This window comes from Rattus rattus, chromosome 9 (genome assembly GCF_011064425.1).
Source record: "Rattus rattus isolate New Zealand chromosome 9, Rrattus_CSIRO_v1, whole genome shotgun sequence".
Taxonomy (NCBI): Eukaryota; Metazoa; Chordata; class Mammalia; order Rodentia; family Muridae; genus Rattus; species Rattus rattus.
In genome coordinates, this window is record NC_046162.1 from 92,820,764 (window position 1) to 92,833,290 (window position 12,527).

Below are 12,527 nucleotides of genomic sequence, written 5' to 3' on the forward strand. Positions count from 1 at the left end.
CTTTGGCACTGCTATCCTTAAAAAAGTGTTATATATCATGTTAATTACATATAAAATTCTCATAGAGAAGCTATACCTCAGATCATATCCTTATAAAGTAACCATAAGCTACATATTATGATTAATCACTTAAAAAAGACTCAATAAAAGTTGTCCTATAAGTGTACAGTACATACTAGATTTTGATGAAAGGAAAGAGAAACATGTTAATATTGACTATAGATTGTAATGGATGGTTTTGGCATATAGGCTTAAATAAAATGTTAATGTTATTTTAGAAAAATGTTATTTTTCTATTAAACATGTTTATTAAAATTAAATACAAATTAATATGATAAACGAATATATTATAGAGTATATATTAAAATAACATAATAAAAAGCATGCCCAAAATGGATGAATTTCACAAAATAATTATAAAGTCCAAAGAAAATGTTTGTATTTCTAAAGATAAATTAAAGTTCTGTATATGTTTCACACTTGTAGCTTTCCCATATCACTAATGGCCAGTTCCGTCCTTGTTTAATTAGTGCTTCCCATCATGATCACTTCCAACTGTTTTGGTGCATGTATTTCATTGCTATAATAATAATTATAAATGTATGTGCTTATCATGGAATATATGAAGGATATATGTACTTCAGAATGGTCAACTCTAGCTAATTAGCAATATGCCTTGCTAATAGTTCACATAGTTATTATTTTGTAATGAAAATATTTTATATCCATTTTAAAATATTTTTGAAGAAGGTATATTGTTATCAATAGTCAATATTTTGTATAGTAAATTTCTCTGGCTCATTCCTCCTAACTGAAACCTTCCAATGTCTATTCAACTCATGTACACCATTGAAAATAATCTTGTATATGATGCTGGTGAGTAACGTTCAAGTCTCACACCCCACGCATTCTCTACCATTGAGCTACACTCCATCTCCTTTTAAATAGTTTTTAAAAATGCACTAATGCATATGATATTGATTATTTATAGGATAAGCTTTTCTATCATGTGTTTGGAAAACTCTCATAAAATGCCATGGATGATGCCTGAGATACCCAATGTAAGAATGCTGTTTCTTATTAAATTAGCCAGAACTGATCAGCTATTAGACTTTACCAGGGAACCAGGAAAATATGAAATAATTTTTATATTTATGAGTCAGAGGTCTTGTGACTGCAAATACCTTGTTCAATCCCATTTGCCTTAACACACAGTGCTCAGTTGTCAACTTATCTCATTAGTTTCCTCAACCAGGAAGTTGCAGAGAAGGTTGGATGCTGGATTTTAAGAACTACAGGTAACAAAGTGCCTTTACTATTTATTAGTCTCACTATAAATGATCTAATAAATAGAATGTATATTTATAATTATGAGGCAATGTATATTTAAATTTTTAATTAATTTTTACATGTTTACTATTTCAGTTTCTCACCATAAATACTACATAATGTATATTGTAATTATAAGGCAATAAACATTTAAATTTTTAATTAATCCTTATGTGTATAGGTATTTTCCATCTGTGCAAGCCAATATACCATATTTATACAGTGGCCACAAAAGGCAGAAGCCAAGATTCTCCTGGAAGTGGAGTTACAATATGAGTGCTGGGAATTGAACTGGGGTTCCCTTTGAAGAATAGCCAGTGATCAATCCTAACCACTGAGCCATCTCTCCAGCCACATATAAATAAATGTTACAGGTATAGAAGTGTTGTTTTACATCCTCACTAAGATTTACTATTTTTAACTTTTTCTCTGCTTTCATGGTGAGATAAGTATTATCTTCCAGTGATTTCAATTGCAGTTCCCTGATATTGACAATATCTTCACACACTTACTGTTGTCCTAAGAGCTTTTTATGTTTCAATTTGTTTGAGACAAGGTTTCTCTGTCAAACAGTCCTGGCTGTTCTAGAATTTGCTCTGTAGACCAGGCTGACCCTGAACCCAGAGATCTGCCTGCCTCTGGAATTAAAGTGCTGGAATTAAAGGCATGCACCACCATACCAGGTAACCTAAGAACTTTTATTAGAAATAATTTTCCCTTCCATTTATTTCTAATTATTTGGAATGTAAAATGAGTGGTACCCATTGACTACCTGTGGCGTGACACAGTGAAAGACATACATGCGATATTGATTACCCTCTTGGTTTCTTCAATATGTATTAGTATCATGCTTTTTTTCTCTTTGTGGAAATTAATTCATTACATTTGTCATATTTACAGCCTTATTAAATATGGTAGTTTTGAAAGACTTTATTCCCTCTCCTATATAATTTGGTGAACAGTTTTATAATTTGTGTGTTATTTGTAACTATTTGTTCATCCAATTCCATTCATGACACACTTATAAAACTTATTTTAATCCAGTGCTAAAGATTGAACATAGTGTATTGTATATGCTAACCAAGTATTCTACAACTTGACACCAGCCAGATTCCTTTGGAAAGAAGGAACCCCAATTGAGAAGATGCCTCCACCAAACTGAGTTCTAGGCAAGCCCAGAGAACTTGTTTTTAAAGTGATGATTGATGCAGAAGGTAACAGCTCATTGTGGGTGATGATCCTAGCTACTACAAGAAAGCAGATGAAGAATCACAGTATGCAGAATTCCTCCACAGCCTCTGCGTCAGTTCCTGCCTGCTTAAGTTTCTGGACTGACTTCTTCGGTTGATGAACTGTGATGTGGAAGAGTAAACAAAACTAATCCTTTCTTCCCCAGGTTGCTTTTGGTCATGATGTTTTTATCACAGCACTAGAAATTCTAAATCCCAGTCCTTTTAAATTTCACATTGAGATGGGTATCATTAAGTTGCCTTGCTGGTCTCAAGCTTGCTACATGGCCCAGGCAGGCCTTGGATGTCAGATCCTCCACCTTCTGCTTTTCAAGTGGCTGGGATAACAGGTGTACTTTCAGAAGAACACTCTTCAAGAATTCAGTATTTCTATGTTCTGATATCTTTGCTTTACATAACTATTTATTATACACTTAGAAAACCACAGAATAAGGAAGTAATCTTTTATTATTCACAAGTGTTAAATTTAGATTTGAAAATGTCTTTCTAAAGCATTGGCATTGTTTGTACATTCATACAAATCATTCTTAAGTTTGAAAAGGTTAAGAAGTCAAGATGGAAAGAAGAAATCAAACTGTTGTTTCAGAGTTCCTCCTCCTGGGCTTGCCTATTGAACCTCGCCAGCAAGACCTGTTCTATGCCCTGTTCCTGGCCATGTACCTCACTACCACCCTGGGGAACCTCCTCATCATTGTCCTCATTCACCTGGACTCCCATCTCCACACACCTATGTACCTGTTTCTTAGTAACTTGTCCTTCTCTGACTTCTGCTTTTCCTCAGTGACCATTCCCAAATTGCTGCAGAACATGCGAAGGCAAGTTCCATCCATCCCGTATGCAGGCTGCCTCACACAAATGTACTTTTTCCTGCTTTTTGCAGATCTCGAGAGCTTCCTCCTTGTGGCCATGGCCTATGATCGTTATGTGGCCATCTGCTTCCCCCTGCATTATACTAGCATCATGAGCCCCAAGCTCTGTCTCTTCCTGGTTGCACTATCTTGGTTACTGACCACACTCATATCTTTGTCACATACTCTACTCATGGCTCGGCTCTCATTCTGTACTAATCATGTGATCCCTCACTTTTTCTGTGATATGTCAGCTCTTCTGAAGTTAGCCTGCTCTGACATTCAGATCAATAATTTGGTGATATTTATCTTGGGAGGACTTGTCATTATTGTTCCATTCCTGCTTATATTTTCATCCTATACACGAATAGTGTCCTCCATCCTCAAGGTCCCCTCTTCTAGAAGCATCCGCAAGGCCTTCTCCACTTGTGGTTCCCACCTCTCTGTGGGGTCTCTTTTCTATGGTACAATCATTGGTCTATATTTATGTCCATCAACTAATAACTCAACCGTTAAGGAGACTGTCATGGCTGTGATGTACACAGTGGTGACCCCTATGCTGAACCCCTTTATCTACAGCTTCAGGAATCAGGATATAAAGGGAGCTTTTAAAAGGGTGTTTTCAAAGCAGATGGCTAAACTTTCTCTGAGACAGTGACTCTAAAAATTAAAACATATTTTCAAATACCAGGCCCAGTTTCAAATATATGCAGGGGCTTTCTAAGTTTCAGTAGTTAGAATTTCTTATGCCTCCTAAATTTTACACTCTACTTCAGGTGTGACATAACTTAAGACCGAACATACCCTAGGTGCTCCTTGATTATCATCTAAGTCTTAATAAATACTGGTGCTGGTGTCTAGTGTTCAAAGGATCTAAAGATCTTTCAGGTTCCCAGAAAGCAACTTCATCTCCTTAGTCACTTTGGCACTTTGCTTCTGACAAACATAATTATTCTATGAGGACTGTTTCCAACCTAATATATACATGCCCCCAACAATGCATTTGTTCTGTGGAGTCATTTTCTTGTTTCAAATTATTTCATAACTTCTTTTCATGTGTTGATTAAAAGCTCATTTAATGATCATATACTAAAACTATAATTTCTTTTGGAATTCATTGCATCAATAATTTGTCCACTAATAGTGAGCTAATTCTATTGATTATGACTACATATTAGGTGTTAATTCTTTTTTTGATTAAAGTTGTGTAATCTGGAATAAGCTATACAGTCCTATTACATGTTGCTTAATTTACATACAGATAGTAAAGTGGTGGCCCATTGGATAGTCTAAGGAAATATAAATAGTGATAGGTCTAAAATCTATTTGTTATTCCTAGGTAAGTTTTTCTTTCTCCCTTCTATGTTGAAATAATGTAATGCTCTCTTTATTTCCTAAAACAAAGTATAAACCTCTTAAAGAGAGATGATTACTGCCTCCTAAACAAAGCCCTGTTGATTGCTTTACATATTTGTTCTAGATGATTTCTTGAGTGCATTGTCATACTTCATAAATTATGCCTTAAAAGGAAATCATCCGAGTAATGCCTATGTTGACACTATTTACTTTTCCAAAAATGCTTTGGCTACTAAAATGCTACATACCTGCTTGAAGGTAGCTAGGTAGCAAAATGTAAAAGTCTACCGTCTCCTTCTCTATCAAAGCAATTAAAAGTTGTCATTCTATATATTGTCTATACACAGCCTAAAATATATGTATATATATATGTGTGTGTGTGTGTGTGTGTGTGTGTGTGTGTATATATATATATATATATATAGAGAGAGAGAGAGAGAGAGAGAGAGAGAGAGAAAAGAGCTAATGACTTGTTTAATTGCTTTCACTTAAAATGTACTGTGAACTCAGCATTTCACATAAGGACTTGTAATGCTTTTTGTTTTCTGTTTTATTTCGATGCAAGATCTCTCTACGTTGCTCATGCTGGCCTTTAATTTACAGTGATCCTTGTTTCTCAGCCCTTTTCATGCTGAAACTATGAGTGCATACCACATCTGACAGGTCTTGTGACACTTTTAGAAAAATGTATTTCAGCAACTTACTTTTTGGTGGACTGGTTGTTTTCAGTTTATCCTTGATTGAAATTATACTGCTTCACTTTTATGTCTTAATCCCAATGTTTTGCAACATTGTCCTATTTTCTTATGGAAACATTCTCAAAATAAGTACATTAGCTCAAGAGAATATGAACATTTTATAATTGCGTAGAAATTACTAAACTGCTGAAGACATTCTTCTTCTATGCTAAGCTCCCCCCCCCCAAAAAAAGAGGATATGACTGCTTCTTAATGTCACCAGTGTTCGAAATTCTGCTTTCAGATGTTTATTGCCCTCATAGCTAAAATGTGAGATCTTACTGTTTTTAAGATAAACCACTGTGTATATTGGTGACATCAACTTTTAATTTGTCAACTAATTTTCTTTTCATGAGTTATTTGGGCAACACCTTTGTCTTTAATTGTTTTCTTTTCATTTTCTTGTTAAGGATGCTACCACTTGATCAATTGGTGGCATTTCCCTCCACTGGCTATTTGTCTTCTTTTATCTTGCTAAAGATTTTAAACTTGGGATAGAAAAAGTTTCCTGTCTCATTTTTCTTTAGTAGTCCTTGGAAAGGAGTTTTCTATTAAAATATTGATAGTATCATTTTCACACTCTACAGTCTTAGTCTCTATATCTCTATTTCTGATTCACTTGAAATTTGGCTTAGGAATAATTATCCTCTTTGTCTTCTCTCCACCACCAATGAATTAGATGTCACTATCTTATACTACCTTTGTGTTCTTGTGTTTATCTCAAGTTTGTTTCCTTATTCTAGCATTTCCAGATGTTATCATATTTCTGTCCAAGCACATAAGATACACTTTGGTAAACATACATCTAAAATATCTGTGCAGGTTAAGGGCAGGTTGCCATCCAAGTAGTGCATGACCAGCAGAAAACGAACTCAAAGGGGGGATGTTTGGAGGTGTTTTGCTTGTTTTGCTCTACCTCACAGGTCTCTTGCATATATATCATGGTTTCCAATTTTGTGGTTGTATGAGGTTTCTCTGTGTGCAAATGTGTGCATTTCTCTAAATCCATATGTGGTTTCTGTGCTTTTTCTTGGCATTTTTTTCTTTGTTTCATCCTATTCTAGTTTTTATATCATTTATTTTATTTTAGATGCCAGTTGGATTTCTAATGAGGGAAAAAGATAGGATGTGGTCATCTTCCTTCTGGCCCACAACTCTGCCTGGTACTGGCACTCCAGACCCCCTCCCAACCCAGAGACAGCTTGATTCCCAGGCAATATGACACAACCAGGCTCACAGGCTCACAGGAGGGACAGGATCCAGTCAGAAACAGCAAGGCCAAATAACACCTGAGAAAACTAGATGCAAGAGACAAACACAAGAATGTATGCAACAGAAATGAATGCCACTTGCAACAATCAGAACCCAGGTCTTCTACAATAGCAAGCCCTGGATACCATAACACCCTTGAAAAGCAAGAATTCTATTTAAAATCCCATCCCATGAAGATGATAGAGGACCTTAAGTAGGACATAAATAACTCCCTTAAAGAAATATAGGAAAACACAGATAAAGAGGTAGGAGCACTTAAAGAGAAAACACGTAAATCCCTTAAAGAAATACAGGCAAACACAATCAAACAGATGAAGAAATTGAACAATACCATCCAGGATCTAAAATTGGAAATATAAACAATAAAGAAATCACAAAGGGAGGCAACGCTGGAGATGGAAAACCTAGGAAAGAGATCAGGAGTCACAGATGCAAGCATCGCCAACAGAATATAAGAGAAGAAAGAGTCTCATACATAGAAAATACCATAGAAGATATTGACACAACAGTCAAAGAAAATACAAAGTGCAAAAAAGCTCCGAACACAAAACCTCCAGGAAATTCAGGACACAAAGAAAGACCAAATCTAAGAACAACAGGAATAGAAGATTCCCAGCTCAAAGGCCAGTAAACATCTTCAACAAAATCATAGAAGAAAACCTCCATAACCTCAAATAAGAGATGGTCATAAATATACAAGGAGCCTGTATAACACCAAAATAGATTCTACCAGAAAAGAATAATTCCGCCCATCACATAATAATCAAAATACTAAATGCACAAAACAAATAAAGGATATTGAAAGTGGTATGGGACAAAGGCTAAGTAACATATAAAGGCAGACTTATCAGAATTACAGCAGACTTCTCAACAGAGACTGTAAAAGTCAGAAGACCTTGGATGTCATACAAACCACACAAAAAAAAAAAAAAAAAAGGCAGACTAGGCGGCTATACCCAGTCATCATAGATGGAGAAACCTAGACATTTCAGGACAAAACCAAATTTAAACGATATCTTTTGACTAATCTAGCCCTACAGAGGATAATGGAAGGAAAACTCCAACAAAAAAGGGAACTACACCCCACAAAAAACAAACAAACAAGAAATTAATCATCTCACAACAAAAAGAAGAGAACCACACAAACATAATACCACTACTAACAACAAAAATAATGCAAGGGCACCAACATTTGTAAAAGAAATATTGCTAGGGCACAGGAACTGTGGATTAGCCCAGACTGGATTCTTCCAGTCTCCCTCTGCACCCAGGAGCTAAGGCTGTCCCACAGCCCTCCATACCCAAATCCCGCCCAGAGAAAGTTGGCCTCGCAGGACTGCTGACACACCTAAGATCACAGGCTCACAAACCCACAGGAAGAACAAACTCCAGTCAGAGACGGAGAGACCAACTAAGACCAGAGAAAACCAGATGGCAAGAGGCAAGTGCAAGAACCTAAGCAACAGAAAGCAAAGCTATTTGGCATCATCAGAACCCAGTTCTGCAACCACAGAAAGTCCTGGATACCCCAACACACTGAAAAAACAAGATTCAGATTTACAATCACATCTCATGAGGATGATAGAGGATTTTAAGAAGGATATAAATGACTCCCTTAAAGAAATACAGGAGAAGACAGCTAAACAGGTAGAAACCCACAAAGAAGAAACGAAAAAAAAAATCCCTTAAAGAATTACAGGAAAACAACCAAACAGGTGAAGGAATTGGACAAAACTGTCCAGGGTCTAAAAATGGAAATAGAAACAATAAAGAAATCACCAAGGGAGACAACCCTGATATAGAAAACCTAAGAAAGAGATCAGGAGGCATAGATGCAAGAATCACCAACAAAATACAAGAGATAAGAGAGAGAACCTCAAGTACAGAAGACAGAAAACATTGATACAACAGTCAAAGAAAATACAAAATGCAAAAAGCTCCTAACCCAAAACATCCAGAAAATCCAGGACATAATGAGTAGATTAAACCTAAGGATAATAGGTATAGAAATTAAATGGCCAGTAAATATCTTCAACAAAATTATAGAAGAACACTTACCTAACCTAAAGAAAGAGAAGCCAATGAACTTGAAAGAAACATTACTGAGCACAATGTACACATTGATCCTCACACAATAATAGTGGGATATTTCAACATCCCACAGATCAGGAAACAGAACCTAAGCAAACACTAAATCTAACAGAAGTTATGAACCAAATGGAGTTAACAGATATCTACAGATTATTTCACCCTAAAACAAAAGAATATAACTTCTTCTCAGCATCCCAAGGTACCTTCTCCAAAATTGACCATATAATCAGACACAAAACAAGCCTAAATAAATACAAGGCCATTGAAATAATTCTATGCATTCTATCAATCATGACAGACTAAAGCTAGTCTTTAATAACAACAAAAAGAACAGAAAACCCACATTTCATAGAAACCAAACACTTCTCTACTTAACAATAACTTGATCAGGGAAGAGATAAAGAAAGAAATTAAAGACTTTCTATAATTTGCTGAAAATGAAGGCACAACATTCTAAAACTTACAGGACACAATGAAAGTAGTGCTAAGAAAAAAATTAATAGCACTGAGTAAACACATTAGAGAGATCCTACACTAGCACATCTGAAAGCTCTGGAAGAAAATGGAAACATGCCCAAGAGGAGTAGATGAAAGGAAATAATCAAACTCAGAGCTGAAATAAACCAATTAGAAACGAAGAGAACTATACAAAAAAATCAACAAAGCTAAAAACTGGCTCTTTGAGAAAATCAACAAGATAGATAAACCCTTAGCCAAACTAACAAAAGGGCACAAAAGCAGTATCCATTTTAACAAAACTAGAAAGGAAAAGGGAGAAACAACAGAAACTAAGGAAATTCAAAAAATCACCAGCTACTACTAAGAAAGCCTATAGGCAACAAAACTGGAAAATATAAATGCATTTCATTTATATTTTCTAGACAGATACCAGATATCAAAGTTAAGTCAGAAATAGAAGCTGTCATTAAAAGTCTCCCAACAAAAGAAAAAGCTAAAGGCCAGATGGTTTAGTGCAGAATTCTATCAGACTTTCAAAGAAGACCCATTACTAATACTTCTCAAACTTTCCACTAAGCAGACAGAATACTAACTTAATTCCCTCTATGAAGCCACAGTCATGCTGGTACCTAAGCCACACAAAGAACCAACAAAGAAAAAGAACTTCAGACCCATTTCACTTATGAATATCAATGCATATACAATCAATAAAATTATTGCAGACAGAAAATAAGAACACATCAAAACCATCAGTCACCAAGACCAAGTAGGCTTCATTCCAGAGATGCATGGATGGTTCAGTATATGGAAATTCATCAATGAAATACACTATGTAAACAAACTCAAAGAAAAAAATCACACAATAATATCACTAGATGGTGAAAAATCCTCCAAAAAAGTATAATACTTCATGTTAAAAGTATTGGGAAAAAACCCGTGGGAGATAGAGCTCATCGCCCAGATAGGTGGACACGCCTAAAACTGAAGGCAGGAGAGACCGCCAGTACTGCCCACCCTTGCCCACTTCCGTGGCCCAAGAGGAAACTGTATAGGGCCTCTGGGAACAGGAAGATAGGGGCACTCAAGCTGCAGGAGCCCTGCAGTCCAGACTGCACCCGGAACTGAAGGGACCTGGTCAAACAACTCCCTGAACCCAAATCCCATGGGAGGGAGAGCTAGACCTTCAGAGGGGCAGACACACCTGGGAAGCCAGAGGAGATTACTCTCTGCCCACATTTCTGATTCTAGAGGAAAACGCCTAGCGCCATCTGGGTCCCCTGTGCACAGGGACCCGAGAGAAGTCAGGGCAGGCCCTTCTGGTTGCTTCCCTCACAGAGAGCTGAAACAGAACCCTGAGGAGCAACTTTGGGCCCGGTTACCAGAGGTAAGACCAACTTTTCTGCTCCAAGTGACCTGCCTGGTGGACTCATGACACACGCCCACAGGAACAGCTGAAGACCAGTAGACAGGAATGACTACACACCTGAAAGCAGAACACTCTGTTCCCATAACTGGCTGAAAGAAAACAGGAAAACAGGTATACAGCACTCCTGACACAAAGGCCTATAGGATGGTCTAGCCACTGTCAGAAATAGCAGAGCAAGGTAATACCAGAGACAATCTCATAGTGAGAGAGAAGCACAGGAACCCAAGCAACAGAAACCAAGACTACATGGCATCATCAGAGGCCAATTCTCCCACCAAAGCAAACACTGAATATCCAAACACACCAGAAAAGCAAGATCTAGATTTTAAATCACATTTGATGATGATGATTTAGGACTTCAAGAAAAACATAAAGAACTCCCTTAGAGAAATGCAGTAAAACATAAATAAACAAGTAGAAGCCTATAGAAAGGAATCACAAAAAATCCCTGAAAGAACTACAGGAAAACACAATCAAACAGGTGAAGGAATTAAAAATTGAAATAGAAGCAATAAAGAAAGCACAAAGGGAGACAACCCTGGATATAGAAAACCAAATGAAGAGACAAGGAGCTGTAGATACAAGCATCACCAACAGAATACAAGAGATAGAAGAGAGAATCTCAGGAGCAGAAGATTCCAAAGAAATCATCAACACAACTGTCAAAGATAATGGAAAATGGAAAAAGCTACTGGCCCAAAACATACAGGAAATCCAGGACACAATGAGAAGATCAAACCTAAGGATAATAGGTATAGAAGAGAGTGAAGACTCCCAACTCAAAGGAACACATGAAACTCAAGAAGGATGACCAAAATGCGAATGCCTCACTCCTTCTTTAAAAGGGGAACCAGAATACCCTTTGGAGGAAATAGGGAGGCAAAGTTTAGAACAGAGGCAGAAGGAACAACCATTCAGAGCCTGCCCCACATGTGGCCCATACATATACAGCCACCAAACTACATAAGATGGATGAAGCAAAGAAGTGCAGGCTGACAGGAACTGGATGCAGATCTCTCCTGAGGGACACAACCAGAATATGGCAAATATATAGGTGAATGCCAGAGGCAAATCACTGAACTGAGAATGGGACTCCCATTTAAGGAATCAGAGAAAGGACTGGAAGAGCTTGAATGGGCTTGAGATCCCATATGAACAATAATGCCCACCAACCAGAGCTTCCAGGGACTAAGCCACTACCCAAAGACCATACATGGACTGACCCTGGGCTCCAACTGCAAAGGTAGCAATGAATAGCCTAGTAAGGGCACCAGTGGAAGGGGAAGCCCTTGATCCAGCCAAGACTCAACCCCTAGTGAACAGGATTGTTTGGGGGAGGTTGGTAATGGGGGGGAGGATGGGGAGGGGAACATCCATGTAGAAGGATAGGGTGAGGGGTTAGGGGGATGTTGGCCTGGAAACCGGGAAAGGGAATAACAATTGAAATGTAAATAAGAAATACCCAATTTAATAAAGATGGAGGAAAAAAGTCTTGGAAAGATCAAGAATTCAAGGTACATATCAAAAATAATAAAAGTCATATACACCAAATCAACAGCCAACATTCAAATTAAATGCAGGAAAAACTTGAAGCAATCCCACTAAAATCAGGGACAAGTCAAGGGTGTCCACTCTCTCCCTATTTATTCAATAATAGTCCTCAAATTTCTAGATAGAGCAATTAGACATCAAAAGGAGATCAAAGGGATACAAATTGGAAAGGAAGAAGTCAAGGTATCACTGTTTGCAGATGATATGA

General features: G+C 37.2%; 1 protein-coding gene across 1 annotated transcript; it reads left to right on the forward strand.

Annotated features, from left to right (window-relative positions):
- Positions 1-3,134: 3,134 nt before the first annotated feature.
- LOC116910390 (olfactory receptor-like protein DTMT) lies at positions 3,135-4,085 on the forward strand. Its single transcript, XM_032914232.1, has one exon. It carries the CDS (start codon positions 3,135-3,137, stop codon positions 4,083-4,085), a length of 951 nt encoding a protein of 316 aa, XP_032770123.1.
- The last annotated feature ends 8,442 nt before the right edge of the window (positions 4,086-12,527 follow it).